Below are 25,291 nucleotides of genomic sequence, written 5' to 3'. Positions count from 1 at the left end.
AGTATTTTCACCTGGAGCTGGTTAGGCGCCTCCTCCATTATATTTTTCCTACCTTACTTCTGTTGTCTTCCTCCATGTAGTCCTAAAAAACTCTTCCTCTACTTTGAGAAATGGAGGTTTAGTGGAAGGAGCTATGTGTGGAAATGGGACAAAACTGGTTTCAGGAAAGAAAACAGAGAAGATAAGAAGAATATCAGGAAATGAAGGAAGATAAATGGACTATAAAATATTGGTATTTGGTAAAAACACACACACACACACACACACAAGAATGAAACAGACAGCAAGCTATAAGGGAGAAAAATCGGACCACACATGTTAGGAGGGGGACCCATCTTGCAATGCTGGGCTCCATACCCACCCCGATGTGTCCTCTGCTCTTATAGGCCTGAATCTCAGAGTCTCACTCCCTACTGTCATCACCAGCCCTGTTTGTGCTCTGCCTTTGGACTACCTAGGTTCCTCTTGATATAGTAGCTTTGATGTCCCAAATGCCTTCTTCCTTTTATTCCATCTGAGACAAAGGTGAGGTTTTCAAAACATATTTCATTAGCAACTGAGGAATAGGAGGCTGACATTCCAATCAGTGCAATAGGATTTATTCAGTGCCTCCTGTGTGGAAGGATCTGTGTTATAGGGGATGCCAAGGCAAAAATAAAACAATCCTTGCCTTTACAGAGCTGACATTCTGCTAGGCGAACAAAGACATATGTCTGCCTTCTGAAATTGCTTATAACATAAAAATATTTATTGATATCTTTTGTTTTATTTTCTAATTCAAATCTATCTCAATACCCTTCTTAGACACTTCCCAGCTGTGTGACTCTGGGTAAGTCACTTAACCTCTGACTGCCCTAATTGCCTCAATTGTAAAATGGGATAATAACAGCACTTACCTTCCAGGGTTATTGTGAGGATCAAGTGAGATAATAATTGTATTATTGCATATGTATTATTTGCATAAAGGCTAACAAATAGCAAGTGCTTAATAAATGCTTAGTTGTTTTTCCCTTCTCTTCCTTCTCTTCCCTTCCCTTCCCTTTCCTTTCTTTCCCCAGAGAGCCACCTCTTTAACAAAGGGTAAAAAAGAGAGGGGGAAAAGTAGTTCAACAAAACTAACCAATACGTCAAACAACTAATAGCACATATGGTTACTGGAATGGAGAGTTTGTGAGGGGGAGTAATATAAAGTAACACTTGGAAAGGTAGGTGGGAGCCAGACTGTAGAGAGCTTTAAATGCCAGGTTGATTATTTTCGTATTTTATCCTAGAGACAATAAGAAGCTATTGAAGATGTTTTTAGTCGGGAGAGGGAGAACATGGTCAGATAATGATTCTCACTGGAGTATGTGTTACAGATCTTCTCATCCTTCTTCAAACTTCCCATAGCAACATTTTCACTAACCCTGAAAAAATTGAGAATATTCTGAATTCCCTCTTTCCCTTCCTCCCCATCTCACATCACTCCGACTTCTTCCTCCACTACATCCTCCTTCACATCAATCTTACATGAGGAGGGAGCCTTTCTCCTTGTCAAAGCAAAGCCCTTTAGATACCGTTGGTTGCATTCTTGTATTTTCCCTACTGCTGCTTCTACCATCCTTAATCTCATTTGCTGCCAAGTTTTCCAGCAATTTGTCCTCCCTATTATCTCTCTGTTCTTCAATATCTATCTACTAGCTCCTCCCTGCTGCCTAAAACATACCATGTCTCTCTCATCCTTAAAAAAAAACCTTTCATTTGATCCTACCCATCCCTAATAGCTGTGATGCTTTATCTCTCCTTCCCTTCTTGGTTCAACAAATTAAGAAAACCATCTGCACTAAGGACGCCTACTCCCTACTCATATTCACTTACTGCTAAATCCTCTGCAGTGGACCTCAGATCCCATCATCGAAATGAAATTGTTCTTTTCAGAGTTACCAACTATTTCTTAATGGTCAGATCAAATGGCCTTTTCTCTGTCATTATCCTTTTTGATCTCTCTGCAACTTTTGACATCACCATCTCCTGTAGGATTCTCTTCTGTACATCTTTCTGACACTGTTCTCTTTTCATTCTTTTCCTACCTGTCTGAATACTCCTCAAGCTTCATGGGTGTTTTTGAGTCCTTTTCTCTTTTCCCTCTATTCTATTTCACTTGGTGATCTCATCAGCTACTCCGGACTCAATTATTATCTTCTGTTATCTGCAGCTTTATCAATCTAGCCCTGATGTCTCTCCTATATCCCGTATATCAACTGTCTCTTAGAGATCTCACATTGTCCAAAATGGAATTCATTATTTTTCCCCTAATTCTCCTTCCCAACTTTCCTCTGTTTTCTCTATCACTCAAACAATCGCTTCGAGAATCACCAGGCTCACCACTGTATCCACTCAATGTATCCATTCCAATGTCAAGTTTTGTCATTTTCGCCTTTACAGCATATTTCATATAGGCCTCCTTCTTCTCACTCCCATAGCCACCTCCCTATGTAGGCCTTTACCACCTTCCACCTGAACTGATAGTCTTCTGTCGGGTCTCCCTGTCACAAGTCTCTCTCCAGTGAAATCCATTGTACTCATCTGCCAACATGATTTTCCTAAAGCTCAAGTCTGACTGTGGCACCCTTCCGCTAATTAATTGATAAACTCCAGTGGCTTTCTAATACTTTCAAAATCAAATATAAACTCTTGGCATTTAAAGCCCTTTGCAACCTGCCCCTTTCCTACATTTTCAGAATTCTTACTTGTTTAAATTTTTGCCATTCACGTCACAATCCAGTGACTCCAGCCTTGTTGCTCTTCCTCATAACATACTACTCTATTGCCAAATTCTGTGCCTTTTTGCTGGTTGTACCATATTTCTTCATTGTCCTTTTTCCTTGCTTCTGCCACTTAACTTCCCTGACTTCAAGATTTAGTTCAAATTACACTTTCTACAAGAGGCCTTTCCCAGCCTCCTTTCCCCCTGTTAATGCTTTCCCTATGAGATAACTTTCCATTTGTAACAGATATTTTATATATGCTTAATTATTTGCATGATGCCTTCTCTGTTAGAATGTGAACTTCTTGAAGGCAAGGAAGGGACTGCTTTTGCCTTTATTTGTATCATAGTACTTGGTACATTTAATATATTCTTATGGTTTGACTGATGGATTGATCGTTTTCTACATATTAATTTGGTAACTGAGTGCAGGATGGATTGACAAAAGCAGAAACCAGAATAAAAGGGAAATGAATTGGGGATCTACAGTAATCTCTGGGTGAAGTAATGAAGGCTGGAACCTAAGCTGGTGACTGTGTAGGTAAAGAGAAGAGGGTCCATGTGACAGATATTGTGGACACTGAAGGAACAAGACTGAATGGATCTGGATGTTGAGGGAAAGTGAAGAGCCAAGAATGATTCTCATGTTATGAACATTGGTGACTAGAAAGATCATGGTGCCCTCAATAGAAATGGGGGATTTGGGGAGAGTAATGTGTTGGGCTGGGGAAAGATAATGACTTTTGTTTTGGACATATTACATGTGAGATGCCTGTGGGCCATCCAGTTTGAGATGGCGGTCATGTGAGACTGAAGCTAGGAGCGAGACTGGGCTGGATGTTTAGAACTGATGGCATCATCAGAAAAAGAGAAGAGGGCCCAGGATAGAACTTTAGGGATTTCTACAGTTAATGGGCATGATCTGGATGAAAATTCCCTAAAGGAAACTAAGAAGGATCAGTCAGACAGGCAGGAAAGGAGACAGGAGAGATTAAAGTGTGGGCATTACAACAGACAAGAGAAAAAGGAGTGCTCAAGAGGAGGAGGGTGGATCTCCATCCATGAAACAGTTCCATAATGCATCTAGCCTAATGTATCTATCCTATACAGAAATAAGGTGGGCAAGAGAAATCAGCCCTTTAGGCTTCATCATTGTCAGTTTTTCTAAAGCTGTGAAAAGAGCTGTCACATTCCTTTTACAGGTAAGGAAACAGAATCCTGCACTTGTGAGGTATCTTGCCACCAGCTGGAGAGTGCTTGGCTTTGCCAAAACAAAAGGAGACCTTTCTGTTCCTCTTTTACAGGCCGCTGTGGCCTCCCATTTCTTCTCTATAAAGCCAAGCAGTTATGGATGGGAGTGGGGTTGGGTCAGGTTGGTCAGAAGAATGGATGGGACCCCAGCCCTGGCTTCACCTGAGCTCAGCTGGACAAATACATTTGAAGTAACTGCTGGGTACGGAGTTCTAGGTAAGGTATACAAAGGGCTGCACTGGAAAAAGGCATGGGCCTTTCCCTTAAGGTGCTCAGGAGGGCTTTGAATCACAGACACAGGAAAAAATTAGTAGAATTTGAGTACAAAAGTTGTGTTGAAAGCTCCAGGATAGTAGGAGAGTTCATGGCAAGGAGGGATGGCCTCTTACTGGGTTCTAGTTTTGACCCTGCTCCTGATACCAGTGAAGTTCTCTATGCCTTTCTAGATAACAGAACCTCACTCACACATATTAGAATCTGTGCCTCTGTGCCCATAGGAGAAGCCTAGAGGAGGCTTCCTCCAGATTTTGACACCCCTCCCACCCTGCCCTGTGTCTTTCCTTCTCTAAGACAGAGGCCTCCTAGTATAACCTTTTTTCCCCACAAAATCATTTGTCTGGAGCTCAAGTAGGGCACACTGGTGTTCCCACAAATCCATAATCTTATGATTTATGAACTTTGAGCTGAACTTCTCTCAACTTCCATTCAATGATGCATTTATTAAGTGCATACTATATGGCAGAGCTCAAGCTGAATCTGAGCATTTCAAAACTAAAGTGAAAAGTCTTTGCCTTTAAGGAACTTCCATTCTTCTGGGAAGAACTTGTAGGCAGTACATGTTATAGTACATATTAAATATTCTAAAGAAAGCAAAATAATTTGGGAAAGGGAGATGGAAGAATGGTGACAACTGGCAGGGCAAATATGGGAAAGACCTCATTTTAGGGACTCGAGCTGAGCCTTGAATGGAGCTAGGAAGTCCCAGAAGTGGAGGTGAGGAAGAAGTATATTGCAAGCATAGGGGCACAAAGGCAGTAGATGGAATGTCATTTATGGGGAACAGTATAAGGAGGAATAATGGGAAATTAGCCTGGAAGTAAAGATTAGAGTTACAATTCAAGGGCTTTAAATGACAAACAAGTTTGGGTTTTATCTTCTGGATCGTGCTCTTAGGTCCTTCTCAGTTTCTGACCCCTAATGGAAATGTAAAGGAAAGAGTCTGATTCTCTGGAGTCAGAGAATCTGGATTCAAGTCTCACTCTCCTGCTTGTTAGTTGTGCGAATGGGAACAGGTTGCTTGTCTTCTCTGGACCTCAATTTCTTATAAAATAAGAGGAGTGGATTCAAGGAGCTCTAAACCTCCCTCCTGTGGTCCACAGCACCAGAATTCCTGATCTTGCTCCCTGGTTCTAGGTGGTCTTTGTCTGAGTCTCAGCTTCCCTGCCTACAAAAGGGAGAAGTTGAACCAGTTGGCCTCTAAGGTGCTGTTCAACTTCCCAAACTTGACTCAGCCTTCCAAGGGGCTCCTGTGTAGGGCAGGAAAGCTAGGGAAAGAGCCTCATGGGGGACGCTGCTTTCGTGTCTTCTAACACACAACTCTGGCCTCGTGAATTCTTCTGCACCAAGTAAACAAAGAAGAAATAAGGGTTGATGACATCACCTATCTAGGGCACCTACCTTGAGCTCGTTTCTGTGGTGAGACACCACGCACGTTTAACTTCCTCTTCAAACAGCACTGTGCATTTTATCAGCAAGCTACTGTGTCACCCAGCCCTGCTGCTCCCAAGGCTTCATGCTGTGTCACCAAGCTGCCAGTCCAGGGTGAGCCTCAGGGTAAGTGTTGCCATATGGGGTCTAGCCAGAACCCGATCTCACCCAGTAGTTCAGCCATAGAGGCTGGCCACGGGAGGAGGAGGGGCCTTGGCAAACCTGGGATCTGAAAGCTTTCCTGAGAGTTCTTCTCTCAGACTAGCTCTTCTACCAGAGTAGGGAAACGACCCCAGCAGCTGCCGAAGAGCACAGAGAGGAAGGAGCTGCCTAGGCTCAGAAGGCCAAGCAACAGGTAGCCTCTTCCCAGCCCTTGGCACTTAGGGGTCCCAGATGGAGCCCTACTCTGGGCACTCAGTGAGCGAACAGACCTCAGATCATAGACTTCCTGGCTAGCAAGGACAAATTCAAGCCTCTCGTTTGACAGATGAGGAAAATGAGGCCCAAAGAAGGGAAGTGACTTGATTTTCCTACCTCTCAAAGGACAAGGACAAAGACTCTGTTTGCATATTTTGGGGTGAAGAATCTGTGTTCCAAAAAAGTTTTTGTGCCAAACCATAGAGAAGTGAGGGCTGGTTAGTTAGTGATTTGGAGAAGTGAAATGTCATGTTGTAGGTTTCTGCTGTGTGGGAGTCTATCAAGCAACATCACTGGGAGTGGAGTGTCATGGTGGTGGTGGTGGTGGTGGTGGTGTGTTAGTTCTAGAAGCACTTTGTTTGAGAGTGGAAAATTTCTAGGGCTTTTGTCCTCTATCCCAGCTTGGGAAGCTATCTTGAGTTCTCTCTAGCTCCAAATCTTTGAATGGTAGCACTTCTCAGGGTCTTAGCCAAGAGCTTTACAGGGTGATTCCAAAAGAAGTTACGTCTGAAAGTAAGCTGTGCCCAGTCTGTCAGAGCCATCCATGACCAGTTGGGAGAGAATAAGAACAGGTTTTGTTGTTGCCTCTGGGAGTAGCTATCTGGTCATGAGGCATTAGAAGGTTTAAGTCACGTTTCTTTTACATTATCCAGACCCCCACCAGGTATAATTTCTACCTTTATTATCTGTTTGTTTTGTTTTAACTTCTCAGTATATGGAGCGTGGTGTGACTGTTAGCGATAGAGGATGGCAGGAGATGTTGCTAGAAATGTAGCAAGCATTCATGGTGATAGCCTTTACAACAGCTGGGAAATATAAGCAAGGAAAAATTTCCAGTCCAGACAAGTGCAACGTGTCTCCACCTTTCTGAGCCTCAGGGAGTTCCCTCTTGGGCTCACCTGGGAATGTTGCCCAACTCAAGTAGTATAGACGGCTCGAATGTCAAGCTACATGACTTCCAGGTGGAAGGCAGCATTTGAGGGGAAGTTTCTTCTGGCTACCTTTGAGAGATCACAACAGCAGCTCTTAACCCAAGGGATGCTCAGCTTGAATTTAGCCCAAAGGAACAGAATAAAATGAAGCTGTGGCAAAGCATAGTTTCCCAGGAGGCAGGGTTGAAACCTGGTGTGTAGAAGGTTAGCGCTGAAGAGTACCTGATAGATCACTTGGTCCAGCTGAACTATTCACATTTTTCATATCATGGACTCCTTTGGCAGGTCACGGAAGCCTTGGGGATCCCTTCTCCAAATCATCTTATATGCACAAAATCAAATCTGTAAGATTACAAAAGAAACCTGCCATTTCAAAATATAGTTCTCAAAGTATTTTTCAAAACAAGCCCTAGACTCCAGGTTATTAAACCCTGATCTAGTCCAATTTCATCTAATTTGTAAAACACAGTTATTTTCAGATGAGGAACTTGTGGGTCAGAAAGGGGAAGTGACTTGTCTGCTGTCCTGCAGTGAGTTTGAGGCAAAGAGTCCCGATTTTCTGCCTTCCAGCTCGGCATTTTTTCCATTATCCATCTTGGTTGTTTTCCAGGAGAGATGTCAGTGTGCCTGATCTGGCCATGGGCAGGGGAACAAATTTATTCTGAGATATTTATTCATCCTTGCCTGGTGCCATATGTTTCAGAATCATTGTACAGCTAAGATGAGGGTCTTGGGAGCAGGAGAGAAAATAGTTTTTGGGGAGATGAAATTAGAGGGGGCTAGAGGGCCCCTGAGGGGGCAGCCCTTTTTTCACTTCTTTTCTCTAAGCCTCAGTGTCCTTTTCTGCAAAATGAGGGTGGGGATGAGAATCCCTTGTTCCCAGAGCTATTTTCCAAGGTCACTTTTGAAGCTAGGGAAACAGGAGTGATGATGAGGCCCAAGCCCTGCAGAACCCCAGACACATTCCTTAAAGGACATTGGACATTTTTTGTCCTACCATCCCCCTCTGAGAACAGAACGTCAGCTTCATGACCACAAGCAAACATTTTGTAAGTAATTTCTCTTTTTTTCTAAGGAAAAAAAACAGCTTTCAGCTACTCTAAAGGAAAGCAGCCCAGAAGTTCTAAAATCCACGTTGCAAGCTTGGAGGGTAGGGAGGGATTGAGGTACTTGCCTTTTAGCTGAGAGGTTTAACACCTCCTGGTCTGAATTTCCTGGACCCAATTCATTAAAAACAAGTGCCACTGCTACTGAGCATGAGAAACTACTAGATCGCCCCGAACCTGAGGGAGGCCCTTTTGTACCCAAGCACAAGTGCTTTCTGGAAGCTGAACTTCTCTTTGCTTTTGAGCATCTGGCAATTCTGACCTTAGGGAAAAGTCAGCTGGTCCTTGTTCTGAGTTCAGTAGACTTGGGTCCTGCCACTCTTGCTGTGTGACTCTGGGGGATGCATGGCCATTTCCTTCTCTTCACCTAAATATCCTCTGGAAAATGAGGGGATTAAAGAGAGTGATCCCTATGGCTCCTTCTGGCTAGATGAAGAGATAGCTCAAAATTTAACTTGAACATGTATCTTCTTGGAAGTGGAAGCTGGGAGCCAGCAGTTAAAATCAATTATAAAGCTAAAAAAGGATTTTTCTCTTAACTTATCATACACACCCGAATATGGTCTAGCCTCATAAGGTTTTTCCAGATTAGTCTGTAATTGTGACTTCCTGCAGGGTTTATTTTGAAAAATGAAGGATCAGAGGCTCATAGATTGGGAGCTGCAAAGTCCCTCTGAGGCCCAGAGAGGGAACCAGACTCCCCTATGATCACAGAGGCCACAAGTGAGAGAGCCAGGAGTCTGACTCCCAAGTCACTCCTGTCCTGGGGCCTCACTTTCCCCTGTTCAATGAGGACGTTGAGCTGGATGGTTTTAGAGGTCTTTACCCGTGAGAGGAAAATCGGACTCTTGCCACTATCACTTAACTGTGTGTCCACAAGCAAGTCATATCCCTACCCTCGGGGTCCCTTTTGGCATCACAAATAAAAGAGGGAAGAACTCCCTTTCTTGCCATGGGGAAAGTAGGAGAAAAAGGGGGAGAGGTTCTCCTACTGCTGCCTCCCCTCCCCAAACTGATAAAGTTGCTAAGTGCACACTTCCAGATAAAGGGAAAAGAAGGCCCAGCTCTCTGGCACACCTACTTGTTTCCTGTAACAAAAGATAGTTTAAGAAAGAAAGTCCACTGACTGCTCAGTGACTTAATTGTTTTAAGGGCATTGGGTTTTAAAAAGAGGATGCACTGGAGAGGGCAATGCTTAATCCAGAGGAGTGAAACTAAGTGTGAAATTTCAAGCATTAGCAGGGGAGCACATTATGGTGCCACACAGGGATCAGCTGCAGTGAGTACCAGCCCCAGCTTAGTTGCCAGGGAGGCCACAGGTCCTAGATATGGTATCTCTGATTGAGAACCTGAACCTGGAAGAAAGTATGGAAGAACACTTGTTGATGGGGTGCCTACCCCTCTGAAGCAGCCTCCTACTCTGGAGGTAGCTGAGGCACACCAGGAAGAGCAGTAGACCACGAGTGAGAAGACATGAGTTCAGATGTCCACAGGCCTGCCGGGCCTCAGTATTCCTCTCTGTAAAAATAGACTTTGGACTCCATGAGGTTTAAGATCCCTTCCTGCTCTGATCTCTCTCCCAAGTCTCCCCACAGTGCTCTGCACAGCACTGACCCCTGGTGGCCTCTTGTTTCCAAAGCCTTCCTGCAGTTCAAGCTGCCGGCAAGTGATGGTCCATTAACCATGAACCCAGAGAACTTTGGAGATGAAACTTTGGAGTCCTCTTAAGACTAGAATGGGTCCATTATTTATGATTACAATGATAGGAGCACTGGTTTTGAGATCCAAGGATCTAGGATCAAATCCACCCTCAGAGACCTCATTTCACTTTCTTGGACATTTCCTCCTATGGAAAATGAGGGGATTGGCTTACATAGCTTCAGAGGTCCTTTTCTCACTCTAGTTCTATGTTCATTTCTCCAATGATTTATCCTTTACGTAGCACTCCTCTCAGCAACTAGGGATCACTATGAGGATAGGAGAGATGGGGAAACCGAGGCTCAGAGGGACCAGGTATCTCGCTTTGGACACATCGAGGAATTGAAACTCTTGTTTTCTTGGTGAGCACTTTGCCAAGATCTCATCAACCAAGTGTGAAAGCCTTTATTGAGACTTAGGCTTAGGGTCTACTTGATACTCTTCCTCTCTACCATTCTTCTTTTCTAAAGCCACAGGACCTCTCTTTGTAAAGACAGAGACCCCAGGTCTATCTATGCCTAAAAAACTAGTGGTTCCTTAATAAAATCACAAAGTGATTTTTGTGCCAGCACACTTAGAAACTCTCTCTTCTGTGCCTGAGGAGTTTGCTTCCTAAATGTGATGCTTTGGGGGAGGGGGTACGCATGCATTTCCACACCCAGTATCCATAGTATCACAATATTTCTGGATCTTCTCCATGAGGCTGAAGCTATCTGATAGTCAAAACAGGTGGTCTCGAAGACCCCATCTGCAGTGATTAGTCCATTTCTGTTCTACTTCGGCAATCTTGTATAGTAGGTAACACAGGTATCATCATTCCCATTTGACAAAGGAACAAAGTGAGGCTCTGAAAAGGGAAATCTCTAGCCTGGGGCTCCACAGTGAATAACTATGTGAGAGTTATGATTCAAACTCAGATATTCTAATTCCAAAAGTGGGGCTCTTCCCATAGTATCCCTGTATCTTACAGTCAGAATATTCCCATTGTCAACTGATCACTCAGCCTTTTGTAATTCCCATTTTAGGATTTGGTCAGCCTCTGCTTTCCTTGATTTCCTAGAATGCAACAGCTGATGTGTAAGTCCTCAAGCTCCTGTGGGAGGTCATGGGATCATGAGAGGCCACTTGAAAGGCAGCAGCAAACCCCTACTTTGAGAAATTGTGAAATAGGACCTCAGAAGGGGGATGAGAATTTTACTTACAGCTAGAAAGTAGCGAAAACTAGACCTAGAGTTAGGAAGATCTGAGTTTGAATCCAGTCTCAGACACTTATCAGCTATGTAACCCTGAGGCAGTCACTTCATCTTGTTTGCCTCAGTTTCCTCCCCTATAAAATGAACTGGAAAAGGCTCTTTCCAGGATCTTTGCCAGGAAAATCCCAAATGGAGTCACAGAGAGCCAGACATAACTGACCAACAACAGCTCTATTACTCTGCTGTCCTGGGGACTCCTTTGATTTTTTTTTTTTACTTAATCATCAGTTACAATTCATTATTCATAATAATAGTGATGATGTGACAATATACCTCCCTAGTGCTACACACTTTATAAAATATAAAGAAAGTGAGGGAAATAGTGTGGCATTCTTATTCTAATTAGATAGAGAAGCCAGATAGAAGAGGGAGAAGTCACTAGCCCCTACTGAAATGGCTTGGGGGTTGGGGGGAAGGGGAAGAGGAAGCTTTCCCTCAGTGCTGAATTATTCCCAGCATTGGGTGCTGGGTCTATAGAAGAAAGAAAAGCAAAGAACTGGGCATTATTCTCTCCCTGAGTTCACAGGCTGGTTGAGGAAAGAGACACACAGAGGAAGCCCTCAGAAAACAATGGTGTGTGGCGCCCCTTGGCCCTGACTCTAAGTCTGGCTCGGCCCAGCTCAGCAAAGGGCAAGAATCGGGTGAAGGGGAAGGGCCGGAGCTGTCAAGAGGAGGAAGACTCCACTGAGGAGGGCCTCTTGCATGTGGCCTTAGGCTGGCTGCTGAAATAGGGGGTTGCTCCAGAGTCATGCATGGCCTGGATGGTGAGGCTGTAACTAAGGACACAAAAGGAGAACAGAAAGAAAGTTTGAAAGACTTGGATGGGAGATGTGATTCATTCAACAAACATTGACCTAAACCCAAACGGGAGCAAGGCTCTGGTCTCAAAGCAGGGGATATATAGGAGACAGATAGATACAGAGGCCTCTCTTAAAGTGGAGGAAGTTGGGTCCCAATAAGAAAAGAGGTACTTAAATCTCCACAGCAAGAATTAAGGAGAGAACCAAACTGTTCTAAGAAATCTGAGAAGGGGGTGATCACTTTCACCAGGTGGGAGCTGGGTGATAGCAAGTAGGTTAGTGTGGGGAGTATAGTGACTACTGTAATAGTCTTAGAGGGATCACAAATAAAGGCCATCTATTCCAATCCTTTGATTTTATAGAGAAAACCGAGCCCAAGCTATGTTCAGGTTTGCTGTTGTTCAGTTGTTTTGCAGTCATGCCTGACTCTTTATGACCTTATTTGGGGCTTTCTTGTGTAATTGAGATACCTGAGAGGTTTGCCATTTCCTTCTCCAGCTCTTTTTACAGATGAGGAAACTGAGGTTAACAGGACACAGGGACTTTCCCAGGTTCACACAGTAAGGGCAGGAGTTTGGATTTAAACTCAGCAAGAAGAGTCTTCCTGACTCCCAATTTGGTGTTCCTATCCACTGCAGTGCCACCTAGCTGTCCTAAAAGGCAGTAAGTGGCAGAGATTTAAACCCATATCCTCTAACTCCAGAGATTGTGCTCTTGCCACTATACCATGCTCCCCCCCTAAAGAGTCACAGTTATCCTGCCTACCTCTCTAATATAGCCTTTCTCCAGAGAGGACGGGTTGAAAATACAGTTTGGATCACAGATTCACACATTAAGGGGAAGTTTCTACTTTCTTCAGATGAAAATAGAAAGCTCTGAAAGTTTTGGAAGAAACCAGTGACATGATCAGAACAATACTTTAGGAAGAAGACTCAGGCAGATTGTGTTGGTGGTAAAGAAAATGGAACCCCTGCAGTCAGGTGGCCCACTTGGGAAGCTGGCTATTACTGTAGTCTAGGTCCTGATGCCTGGTGGTGGCAGTGAGGCCAGGAGAGAGACTCCATCAGCCTGGCCAAGTGATTAAAAGTAAGGAGTGAAGAATATGAGAAGAGCTAGAGAAGAAGAAGGTGAAATTAGGATTTTGCTGCTGCCTCGAGCAATCAGAGAAGGCCGGGAGAGCTGTCCCTAAAGGACTGGCAGGATTTAGATAAGTCTAATAACTGTCAGCATGGGAGTTGGCTGAGGCCTTTGTGGTTAGATGAGGGTTTTGCAGATCTCCAGAAGGGACTGGACATTTTTGGGATGTTAATGTGAATCAGTTAAAAAAAAAGTCTGTTGGTGGTTTGGAGAGCAGTTCACTTAAGGCAGGTGCAAATGACTTTGTGGCTCATCAGACCATCAAATCTTATCTGTAGCCCAAAACACCTTCTGGGGCCCAGGCCTGGAAAAGAAGCAGTTGCTGGTTGAACACTGGCTGCAGATTAGGCATGGGTGGCTCCCTCTCAGTCAGAGCTGGGCTCAGGTGCAAACAGCTGCCCTGAGGCCTCCAGGCCATGGTAGGGATGCTGAGGAACCTGCTGATTGGGGCTTTCTAAGGCCACAGGGGAAGCGTGGCCCAAATACTGCTCTTGGAGTCATGCAGCCTAGGTTTCATCCTGTCTCAAACAGCCACAGTTGTGTGAGCTACTGGTGTGCTGGGGCCAGCTCTAACCTAGCAAGAGCTGACCAGTAAAAGCACTTACCTGAGAAATTACACATGAGAAAGTGATAGCAAACCATTAATGATGTAGATCAAAGTTCAAAGTGTGCTCTCACTGGTATTCCTTTCCCCTCAGCTCAAAATTTACCTGTACACCCCAGAATGGGACCATGACAAGTTTCAGTTACATATTTCTATACTGATAAAGATAATGATAATGTTTACATTGCTTACCTCCTGAGACTGTTGCTTGCAAACTTTAAAATACTAGAAAAGGACGAATGAATTGTGATTGTTTCTGTCCTTTCCTGGAAGAGGAAATACTGGAACTGCACCAACTGTCCTTGGTGCTGACTCTGAGCCCAGGGGTCTGCCAACAAGAGGTCCCAATGTTGCCATTTTATTGAATCACAGAAGATCAGAGCTGGAAAGGACCTCAGAAATCCTGTACTCCAAGCTCTTCATTTTACATAGATGTACTCTGACTCAGAGAGGGAAAGGGACCACATAGCTAGTAAGTGGCAAGGACTTAGTAGCTAGTAACTAGTGACAGGACTCAAACCCAGCACTTTTGACTTTCAAAGATGCATGCTCTCTCCATCTTTGTTTCTTTTTTCATTTAGAAAGTGAGCTCCTTTAGGTCAGGGACAATTTCCCCCCTTCTTTGTTCTACCTAGGACAATGTCATGGCACATAGAACGAGCTTAAGAAATATTTATTAAATTGAATAGAAAGCTGCAATTGGAGACATTCAATATAAGTTCTGTTTTCAATCTCTGGCTCAGTAGCTTCTAACCACAGGATCAGGGACTGAAATGCAAAACTTGGAGGGCCACCATTTGCAAGGGTTATCATTTATCTTGGCCCCAATTGCTTCTGTATTCTGACTGCTACTTCTGTTTAACTCAGTGGGTTAGAATACAGCACTGATGATGCTGAGGTCATGAGTTCAGACTTCATGTGAGCTGGTTAACCACAACAAATATCTGTTGCACACTTGATATTCAGCCTTGTTAGATGCTATGGGAGCCCCAAATAAAAGCAACGTCTTGCTTCTCAGGGATGTCTTAATCTAGTCAAGAAGATAAGTTTGTCACAATATTCGTGTTTCATTTATTTTTTGTGGGCTTTATCAGTGTAAGGAGGGAATTCCCAGTATAGAAATTCCCTCCCCTAAGGCAGGTTGGCTCTAACTTCTAACTTTAGGGAGCTTCATGGGACACTGGCAAGTTAAGAAATTGGCCCAGGACCACCCAGCCAATGTGTTATGGATGGAACTTGAACTTAGGCCTTCCTGACTCCAAGAGAATCCCTCTACCCATTATATCAGATTCATAGCTGCCGTTTATATAGATCTTAGTGACTTAAGCATATAGTATTATTTCCAAAGCTCCTCAGAATGTCCCTGTGTTATCACTAGATGGTAATTATCCATATTTTATAGTTCAGGAAGTTCAAAGAAGCCTCTTTAACTTTAGAGTTAGGACTAGGGTAGTGGACATAGCACCAAAATGGAGTCAGAGCCCTAGGTAAAGAGCCCAGCTCTGCCATTTTCTTTCATTCATTCAACAAATACTTGTTTAAAAAAAAACTCAAAGTACTGGTCTTGTAACTAGTGGAGTCCACAGATCTAGATTTTACTGATGGTTATGTCACTAATTAGATATGTGACTTTAAGGACACAGGTACTTAGTAAATATGTGTAGATTGGCTGAAAAGGAAATCATTTTCCTTCTCTGTGTTCTTTTATCCTTATAAACTGAAGGGTATTATCTCTAGGGTTACTTTCAGTTGAATGGGTCTATAATAACCTATCCTCTGATTTCAGGTAAGATAACAATACATTCTGTTTGGGGTCAACACCACTGATAGAACATATCTCAGAACAGCTTGTCCTAACTACCTAATGAGTGAAGATCTCTGTGGACTAGAGAAACTTCTGTGGAAGAAGCAGGGTATATACTGGATCCCTTCCTCTGGGCAGCTCTTCTCACAAGGGACGAGATCCTACCTCTACTTGGACAAATGGTGGCTTTAAACATTGTAGATAGCTAGGAAGCCATTTGGCTGCTGACTAAACAATGCAGACTTCTGATCCCTATCCAGGCCCCTGACCAACCAAAACAAGAAACTTAGATACCTTTAGAAGCAGATCCTAAGGACTTCTAGATACTTAGCTATAGTGTTGATGGTACTTGGAGACCTTTGACATCATGATTTCTCTCTGTAGGAAATGTATGGCGCCATGTGATTTCTGATCTGATTATAATTCTGTTTCTCAGTCTTCTCCCAGATTGATACTTAGCTGGAGAGGGAGAGGAAGGAGGATCCTACATTGTTTTGTTTTTTTGGTTTTTTGGTTTTTTGTTGTTTTTTTTTAGTCTGTTGGGCTATATGCCTCTCAGGCTGGGGCAACTGGTAAAGAAAGATTTCTGCAATAGTGATTGTTGCTGTGGGGAAGGCGCTGTTTGTCAACTTTGCAGTTAAAGTGGCAACCCACTGTCAGCCAAATAGTGCCCAGAGAGTCTGACTCACAAATAAGCAGGAATTTCAGTCAATCAACAAGCTGTTATTTAGTGTCTACGGTGTGACAGTGTTTCAAGCATGGGAGTGATGCATACAAATGTCCCTCAGAAGTAGTCATTCATTTTCTATTGGAACACCTCTAGTGGGTAAGTAGGAGGGGAGAGCCCACTTCCCTTAAAGGCAGCCCAATCCTCTTAAGTACTATTTTCATTTCTCATGTAACAAATGGGTGCTCAGTGGGATGATGAGGATTGATTTAATGTAATTTAATTCAGTAAGTGCTATAGAATGCTGGTGAGCCACTTCCATTTTCCAGCTATTCGTTATCCTTTCATTTTCATCCAGAAATATTATAGGGATGATCTCACCTAGTAGAGTCTTACATCAAGCTTTCTGCTGTCCCATCTTTCCCTCTGCAACTTCACAATGTTTTGAGAGCTGATACAACTTGTAATCTTTTACCAACTTCCTCTGTAATATCTTTACAAAGGAGTTTACATGATAAACCAGTGTTGTCCTTAGAAACCTTATGTTCAACAAGGAGATCAAATGTTTGCTGAATGAGGTGCTTTCTAGCCTCTTCTGGTCTCTTCATTGTGGGAATTTTTTTTATTAGTCAAACGTTTTCTAAGAAATGGTGATAATCAAAATTTATGTCTTTACTTATCCATTTCCCATTTTTCAGTCAAAAGTTTCTTTAAGTAGGCCGGAGGCATATTTTTTTAAGAATATTATCTTCTCATCTTTTTCCTTTTGTTCAGTTTAATGTTAATATAGATCTTTGTTCTAACTAGTCAATAGTTTTATAACAACACAGGCACCTAATTCAGAAATCACTCCCATTTCAAAAAACAATTATTTTCTGTTTGACAGATGCAGTTAATTTTATTCTTTTTGTGATATTGTTTGGTATTTACTTATTCTTTTTCAGACCTCTGTCTTTGAAAAAATATATATTCATGGAATAGAGATGGCTATATAAACTTCAACTTTTTGCCTTCTTTAATATCCTTATTCTGAATGTTATTTTCCAACCTATTTGTCAATGACCTCATCTGTTCAGAGATTCATTTTTAAATCATTAAGTATCGAGGTGTGTTGCTTTAGTTCAGAGGTTTTTATCAAATCCTTCAAAAGTTCTCTCTTTCTCCATCCTTCCTGAGAGATGCTGGCACGCACACTTCAACTAATTATAATTTGAGATGGACCTCTTGTTTGCATATGAGGGAACCAGTTCTGTGTACCAGCTCCTCCATTCCCCTTTGTGAGGTGAGCCTGTGGGCCATCTTTCCATTTAGCTGCAGTTTCCTTGCTTTTTCTGGTTACATTGAGAGTGAGAAGAGAAATATTGTTGTGACTCAGTTCTTCTCATACTTAGAGGACCAATAATAATTAATATTTATATGTGGCTCAAAACCTATGAGATTCCTAGTATCTTCTGTATCCCTTTTCACCATCTTGTCATTATCACTACAAAAGCAGAAGGGGGACACACAGGACTGAGATCCATTTTGTAATTTTCTTTTGTTTCATGGCTAAATAATTCATTATTGGGTGCCAGTCTGCTAGTGATAAATCTCTCTGTACTTAGCTAAGTTGTCTATCAGACAGTAGGTACCATTTCTTTCTGACACCATGTTCATGGCCACTCCCATTTGATAGAATCTCTCAGAGCTCCATTGTCATGGCCTCTAAGAACTCAGGGTCATCAACACACTACAGTGAGGCATTGGAGGAGAGGTTTGTGGATATACCAGAGTTCCTCTTTCCCAGCAAATAATTATACCTGGTAGGTCATGAGAACCAGAATTGAGGTAGGATGAGGCAAGGAATTCTTACCAGGTCATTTACCTGACCTGCTCAACTTTGGAAGAGGGTAGAGTGACACAGATGTCTTAGAGAAAAAGTACTGAACTGGGAGTCAAGAAATCTGGTTCAAATCTCAACTGTTCCAATAACTATCAGCTTGGGTTAATCACATGATCACGTGATGAGTTTTTTCACATACAGCATGATTTTAAGTTTTAAGAGTGAAGTTGGGCTTAATGTGTTGATTAATACTTTGTTTGGCACTCTTCCACTCCCATGTGTTTGATTGCCCTATTTCTTGTGTTACTTATTTGCTTGTTGAATTCCTGTCCACCTCTTAAAGCCTAACTGCATGAAGCCTTCCCTTATTCCCCTTGTTAGCTAGGTTCTTCCCATTTGGATATCACATGGCATTTTGTTTTGTATTGATCATGTAGTGTGTGTGTGTGTGTGTGTGTGTGTGTGTGTGTGCAATATAGTTATCTGTATATGTGTCACATCTCCCAATTGGACTGTGAGCTCAGTGAAGACAAGAGCATTGCCTATCTCTTTCAGTATCCAGAACAAGGTTGTGCATACTTAAGTAGGCACTTAAGCAGTTTTTTTTTTCTTAAATGGTTGTTGAATGAATGCCCTTACACATATTTCTTTGGTCTCTGCAGGAATCACACCCAGTCTCTCTTTAATGAACACACATCCACAGACAAAATGGGCAGCAATGGCACAAGCAATACAGTCAACAACTGCAGTAACACAAATGTAACGTTTCAGTACTCACTTTATGCAGCCACATATATTGTGATCTTCATCCCTGGTCTTTTGGCCAATAGCGTAGCCCTGTGGGTCTTGTGCCGCTTCATCAGCAAAAAGAACAAGGCCATCATCTTCATGATCAATATGTCTGTGGCTGATCTCGCCCACGTTCTCTCACTACCGCTGCGAATCTATTACTACATAAACCACCACTGGCCCTTCCAGGAATTCCTGTGCCTTCTCTGTTTCTACCTGAAGTACCTCAACATGTATGCGAGTATCTGCTTCCTGACTTGCATTAGTCTGCAGCGATGCTTCTTCCTTCTCAAACCTTTCAAGGCCCGAAATTGGAAGCGCAGGTACGATGTGGCCATCAGTGCCACCATCTGGGTTGTCGTTGGAACTGCCTGCTTGCCCTTTCCTATCCTGAGAAGTGTTAGCCTGACCAACAAGTCCCAATGCTTTGCTGACCTGGGATACAGGCAGATGCAGATGGCAGCCTCAGTGGCAGTGATCACATTGGCTGAGCTAGCTGGCTTTGTGGTTCCTGTTGTCATCATTACCTGGTGCACCTGGAAGACAGTGATATCTTTGCAGCATCCACGTGTGACCTGTGAAGGGGACACTGAGAAACAGAAAGCTCTTCGAATGGTCTTCATGTGTGCTGGCGTCTTCTTTATTTGTTTCATACCCTACCACATAAACTTCCTTTTTTATACCTTGGTGAAGGAAAAAGTTATCACTAGCTGCTCTATCATTCAAAGCACACTTTATTTACACCCTTTCTCCTTGTGCCTTGCAAGTCTGTGTTGCTGCTTAGATCCAATCTTGTATTATTTCACTACTTCTGAGTTCCGTGACCAACTCTCCCGCCACGGTAGTTCAGTGATCCGATCCCGGCTTATGAGTAGGGAAAGTGGCTCTTCAATGGTGAGCTAAGTAAGCCTATCTTCAAAATCTTGCTTTTCTCTCATATTCTTTAGCTTGCACCTAAAGCCGAAGAAATAGCCAAATTGTAGATGGAGTTACTGAATGCTTAGTATAGGGGCAATGTTCACAGAAAGAGGCAGAGGTATTGTTTGCCTGAACTATTTTTGTTGCTCTGAAATTGAGGACTCTTATTTACGAAAACAAGATTAAAGCCTGACATGTTGTGGGTGGAAAAGTTGTTGCCATCGTGCAGAAAATGTTTTCAGTAAATTGTCATAATTTCACCCAGTGGTATATTTCTTTTTTAAAACATTTTTTTCCATTGTACATATTTCTTTTCTGTAGAAAAAAGCCTATCTTGAATTACTTTTTAGGACCCAATGCTCTTTCCCTTCCTTTTATATAATGTGGATGATAAAAGCCAGTCTCGTAGATGTGAGGATAAGATAAGCAAAGGGGAAAAACAATAGATAGAATTTGGCCCCTAGTTCCTTTTTGGGAGGAAGAAAAAGGAGATTGAAGCTTATCCCATCTCATCTAGTTGAAACAATTCAGTGGATGAGAATCCAGCTCTTCCAGCACTTTGCCCATGAAGACACAGACCAAAACTGGGTCAACATATGTGAGTATGGCTTGAATGGTATATATCAGTTTGCTTGTGGTCATTGCACTGGTCCTTCTGGGAGTAGACCTGCTTCTTTGTCTCTTAGCTGACTCAAGACATACAAGCTTTTTTGATAACATCCAAAGCTGTAGTGCTCACAGATCGTGTCCTAAAGATTCAAGCAATCCATTCCTCAAAAGGGATATCTCACTTTAGATATGGCCCATTAGGTATTTCATCAAATTGTGGATAAAACTATGGCTCAAAGGGTCAAGCTCATTAACCTGAATTGGGAAAAATGAAAAAGAAAAACAGATAATTTTAATTAAATCAGATATATCTCAGACTTAATTCCCTCACTCTACACACACATGCTTATTTGCATATAATGAGGGGCCTATACAGTAAAGCTATTTGCTCAACTATACTGAGCTCAAGGACAGAAGTATAACAGACAAATTAGTTTCTGGCCAAAGAAGGCATGTGATATGACTATAACTAACGAGATTTCATTTTTTAAAATATAATATTATTGATGTCTCTTGTTTTTTTTAAAATAACGTTTCTTGATATGCAAAGTGAAGTGCATTGTGCATATTATTGTTGTTTAGTTCTGTTTGACTTTTCATGATCCTGTAGACCATAGTATTTCAATACTGTGCAGAGGGTGTTCTTGGCAAAGATACTGGAATGTTTTTGCCATCTCCTTCTCTAATGCATTAAGGAAAATAGAAGTTAAATGATTTGCCCAGAGTCAGATATGGAGTGAATGTCTGAAGCTGGATGTAAACTCAAGACTGCTTGACTCTGGGCCCAGCATTCTATCTATTGAGTCACCTAGGTGGCTCTATATTGTACATTATACATACTTAATAAATGCTTTTTCATTCATTCATTTGTATACTACTCTTCCTCTGATAGTATTCTCCTTTGTTAAGAAGAAAAAGACAAAGCAACATTCCTCATTTGTAATCTACCTGCCTGTACAAGGGATTGATTTTCTGATGTGGATAAATACCCACAGAGAAAGAAGCTCCATAAGTGCTGTGGACGATATAATTGGCTTTGGAAGATGATTTTCATTTTGATTTATAAGTTTTGACGTATTTATAAATATATTATGGGACCTTGAACAAGTCACAACTTGCCTGGGTCTCAGTTTTCTCAAATAAAATGCAGGTATTGAACTAGGTGACTTCTAAAGTTGCTTCCACGTGTAATGTAAATATATGATTTTCTGCTTTTGACAACTTAGTCATTCTTGAACCTCCTTTAAAATGGCAAAGAGTGATGTGGAGGACTTTTGATGATGCTGAAAAACACTTTGGATTTTGTGGCTGCAAGCTTTGAGTTTGTCCACCATTCAAGGCCAAATTTTTAGGGTTGAGTGTTTTTGTTTTTTGGTTTTTGGTTTTTTTGACCCTGAAAAAAGGCAGCAGAGGATGGCTAATGCAGTAACTGAGGAAGCAAATACATATATTTTTAAAGAAATGTGCACCTTGCATTACTTTGTGGCTATGCTAGAAAGGGTAAAATGACAGCTTAAGAAAGCGGAAATGCTTTTTCAAGGCAGTAGAATGAACAACGAAGTGCCTGATGCCTGTATGTTAAAGGACAGTGACAATGAAAAACACGAGGATGAGACAGACTTTCCTGGTTTCATTTCTCCAAGAATGTTCCAGTGGTATCTAGCATCCCCAAGATGCCCATCAACATCTCCCCTAAGAAGCTCTTCCAGAATTCCATCACCCTGTTATGATAGTCTCACGTTTTGATTGGTTAGAATAATAAAGCAGAAATTGTGAAGAAATACAATAACAACTTTGTGTGGTGATGTATTATATTCAATTAATTGTATGTTGTTGTTAATGGTTGCTTTTTGGTTTGTACACATTTTAGAAAGCTCTTTAACATTCAGTTTCAAGATACAACACGATGTATATTTCATTAAATAGTTGATAAAGCACAGTGTTTGTAGTCGTGCTTGTACATGTTGAGCATCAAGTCAGCTTTTGGTCAGGAGCATAACTTCCTTTTTGAAATACTGTTTCTATGACTAAATAAATTAGTGTAACCCCTCAGAATCCTGTCAAATTTACTCACAGGAATGCCACAATATTCCTTATATGCAACTATTTTTAATTCAAGTCACTTTGATTCAATGAGCACTGATATCTTCATTATCATTAGTATTAATATTATTCCAAAGCAATTCATTTTTAGCTACACAATCCTTTGAAGGAAATCATGAAACCATATCATGAAAATCACATAACAAAAGGAAGATGTAATTCCCCCAGGATTGGTCATCACTAATACCTCCTTTTTAACACAAGTGTTTTGGTACATATGCACTTGCTTGCATGTGTGCGCACACGCACACACACATATACACATCCCACAACCACACACATGAGCATATTGAAATATATAAATTTTGTAGGTTCATGGACCAAAACTCCTTCTTGACCTTTTGTTGTTTTGGACACTTAGAATGATTCCTTCTACCTTCAACTTTCCTATTCCTGCTTTCTCCTGGTTTTCTCGAAACCTGTCTCACTACTCCTCTTCATTCTCTTTTGCTGGATCCTCATCCATGGCATCCTCTCTAAATGAACTGTCATGAGGATCTCAAAAGATAGTACTTGCTCTTAAAGATCTTGCAAATGGAGGAGACAACATGAAAACAAATTCGTACAATCAGTATATAAATAGGAGAAATTGGTGATAACTTCAAAAATATGAGGGATCAAAAAAAGTTTCTTGCAGAAAGTAGAATTTTAGCTACAATTTGAAGGAAGCCAGAATTCAGAGACAAGGATGAAGAACCTTCCAGGCATGGAAAACAGCCAATGAGAATGCATTTATCTTCTCTTTCTGACTTCTCTGGCTTCTCTGAAGTACTAGATAAAATATCAAGTTGAAGAAGCTTTTTTCAATCTCCCTTAATGCTAAGTATCTTCCTTTTGTTGATTACCTCCAATTTATCCTGTACATATCTCATTTACATATAGTTATTTGTTTGTAATCATCCTCCTGGGATGCCTGGGTGCCTCTTGAGAGCAGAGACTGTCTTTCTTTGTATTGCTTAGCACAGTTCCTGGCATATTGTTGTTGTTCAGTCATTTTTCAGGTATGTCTGACTTTTTGTGACCCCATTTGGGATTTCCTTGACAAAAGATAATGCAGTGATTTGTCATGACCTTTTCCAGCTCATTTTTACAAATGGGGAACTGAGGCAAACAAGATTAAGTGATTTGTCCAGAGTCACATAGCCAATAAGTATCTGATGCTGGATTTGAATTGAGGAAGATGAGTCTTCCTGATTCCAGGTCCAGAATTTTATCCACTGTGCCATCTAGCTGTCCTAAGGAGAGATATGCATTGTTAATAATCATAACTGTGAATGTGAATGTGACAAGCTCACCCAAAAAACAGAAGCAGATGGTAGAATGGATTAAAAATCAGAATTCTACAGTATGAAGTTTGCAAGGAAAACACTTGAAGCAGAGAGATACAGACAGACAAAAGGAAAGGGGCTGGGGCACAAACTATCATGCTTCAGCTGACATAAAAAAGCAAGGATAGCAATCATGATCTCAAAACAAAACAAAAACAAAAAACACAGATCTAATTAGAAGACATAAGCTGGAAATTACATTTTGCTATCATAGACAGTGAAGTAATACCAATACTAAAGATATATGCACCAAATGGTATAGCATTCAGATTCTTAAAGAAAAAGTTAAATTACAGGAGGAAATAGTAAAAAAACCAAAAAACAAAACAACTATACTGATAGGGGACTTTACCCTTCCCCTTTAAGGACTACATAAATCTAACCAAAAAATAAGAAGTTGAGTTAAATAGCTTTTAGAAAAGTTAGATATGATAGAACTCTGAAGGAAACTGAACGAGAATAGAAAGTAATATACTTTTCTCTCAGTGGTAAAGCACTCCTACACAAAAACTGAGCATGTATAAGAGCATATAAAACACAATCAAAGGCAGAAATATTAAATGTATTCTCTTTAGATTGTGATTCAACAAAAATTACATTTAATAAAAAATTTTAGAAAGATTAATTAATTGGAAACTAAATAGTCCTAACAAATGAGTAAGTCAAAGAATAAAAAATAAACAATCAGTAATTTCATTAAAAAGAATGTCAACAACAAGACAACATACCATTTATGAGATGCAGCCAAAGCAAGTATTTAGGGGAAATTTTATATCTCTAAATACTTATATCATTAAAATAGAGAAAGCAGATCTACAAACTGGGGGTATAACTAAAAAGGTAAGACAAAGACAAATTTTAAATCCCCAATTCAAGACAAAATTGGAAATCCTGAAAATTAGGAGAGATTAATAAAATGTAAAGTAAGAAAACCATTAAACTAATAAAACTGGGAGCTATTTTCATGAAAAAAAAATGAGAGAGATAAGCTATTGATTAATTTGGTTTAAAAAAAGGAATACTAAATTGCCAGTATAAAAAATGAAAAGGATGAATTCACCACTAATAATGATGAACTATTAAGGGCTATGCAACTAAATTTAACAATCCAAATTTAATTGTCCAGATTAATGAAAGAGGAAATAGAATACTTACATAACCCAAGCATAGAAAAAAAATTGAACAAGCTATCAGTGAGCTCCTTAAGAAAAAATCCACAGGCCCAGAAGAATTGACAAGTGAATTCTACCCAACATTTAAAGAATAATTCATTCTGGTACCATATAAACTACTTGGAAAAATAAGCTAAGAAGGAGTTCTACCAAATTCCTTGTATGAAACAAACATGATGCTGATACTTAAATGACAAAAGCAAAAACAGAGAAAAAAGACCATAGGCCGGTATCCCTATTGAATATTGATGCAAAAATTTTAAGTAAAATACTAGCAAGTAGATTACAGCAATATATTGCAAAGATCATACATTATTACCGGATGGGATTTATTTCAGGAAGGCAGGGCTACTTTGATATTAGGAAAACTATTGATATTACCATATCAATAACAAAACCGACACAAATCATATGTTGATCTCAATAGA

General features: G+C 41.1%; 1 protein-coding gene across 3 annotated transcripts in view; it reads left to right on the top strand.

Moving 5' to 3' along the window:
• The window catches only part of P2RY10 (P2Y receptor family member 10), a 117,368-nt gene extending 95,169 nt beyond the window's left edge, over positions 1–22,199 (top strand). Inside the window, exons 1-2 of one of the 3 annotated variants that reach the window (XM_074277190.1) lie at positions 5,723–5,830; positions 18,607–22,199. In XM_074277190.1, the coding sequence (XP_074133291.1) occupies positions 18,653–19,636 (984 nt within the window). In that variant the 5' untranslated portion in view covers positions 5,723–5,830; positions 18,607–18,652 and the 3' untranslated portion in view covers positions 19,637–22,199. Of the gene's footprint in view, positions 1–5,722; positions 5,831–5,965; positions 6,060–18,606 lie in introns of those variants that run through there. The other 2 variants (XM_074277192.1, XM_074277193.1) reach the window with 2 other exon arrangements.
• The last annotated feature ends 3,092 nt before the right edge of the window (positions 22,200–25,291 follow it).

This window comes from Sminthopsis crassicaudata, chromosome X (genome assembly GCF_048593235.1).
Source record: "Sminthopsis crassicaudata isolate SCR6 chromosome X, ASM4859323v1, whole genome shotgun sequence".
Taxonomy (NCBI): Eukaryota; Metazoa; Chordata; class Mammalia; order Dasyuromorphia; family Dasyuridae; genus Sminthopsis; species Sminthopsis crassicaudata.
This window is presented reverse-complemented; position numbering and strand designations above follow the sequence as displayed.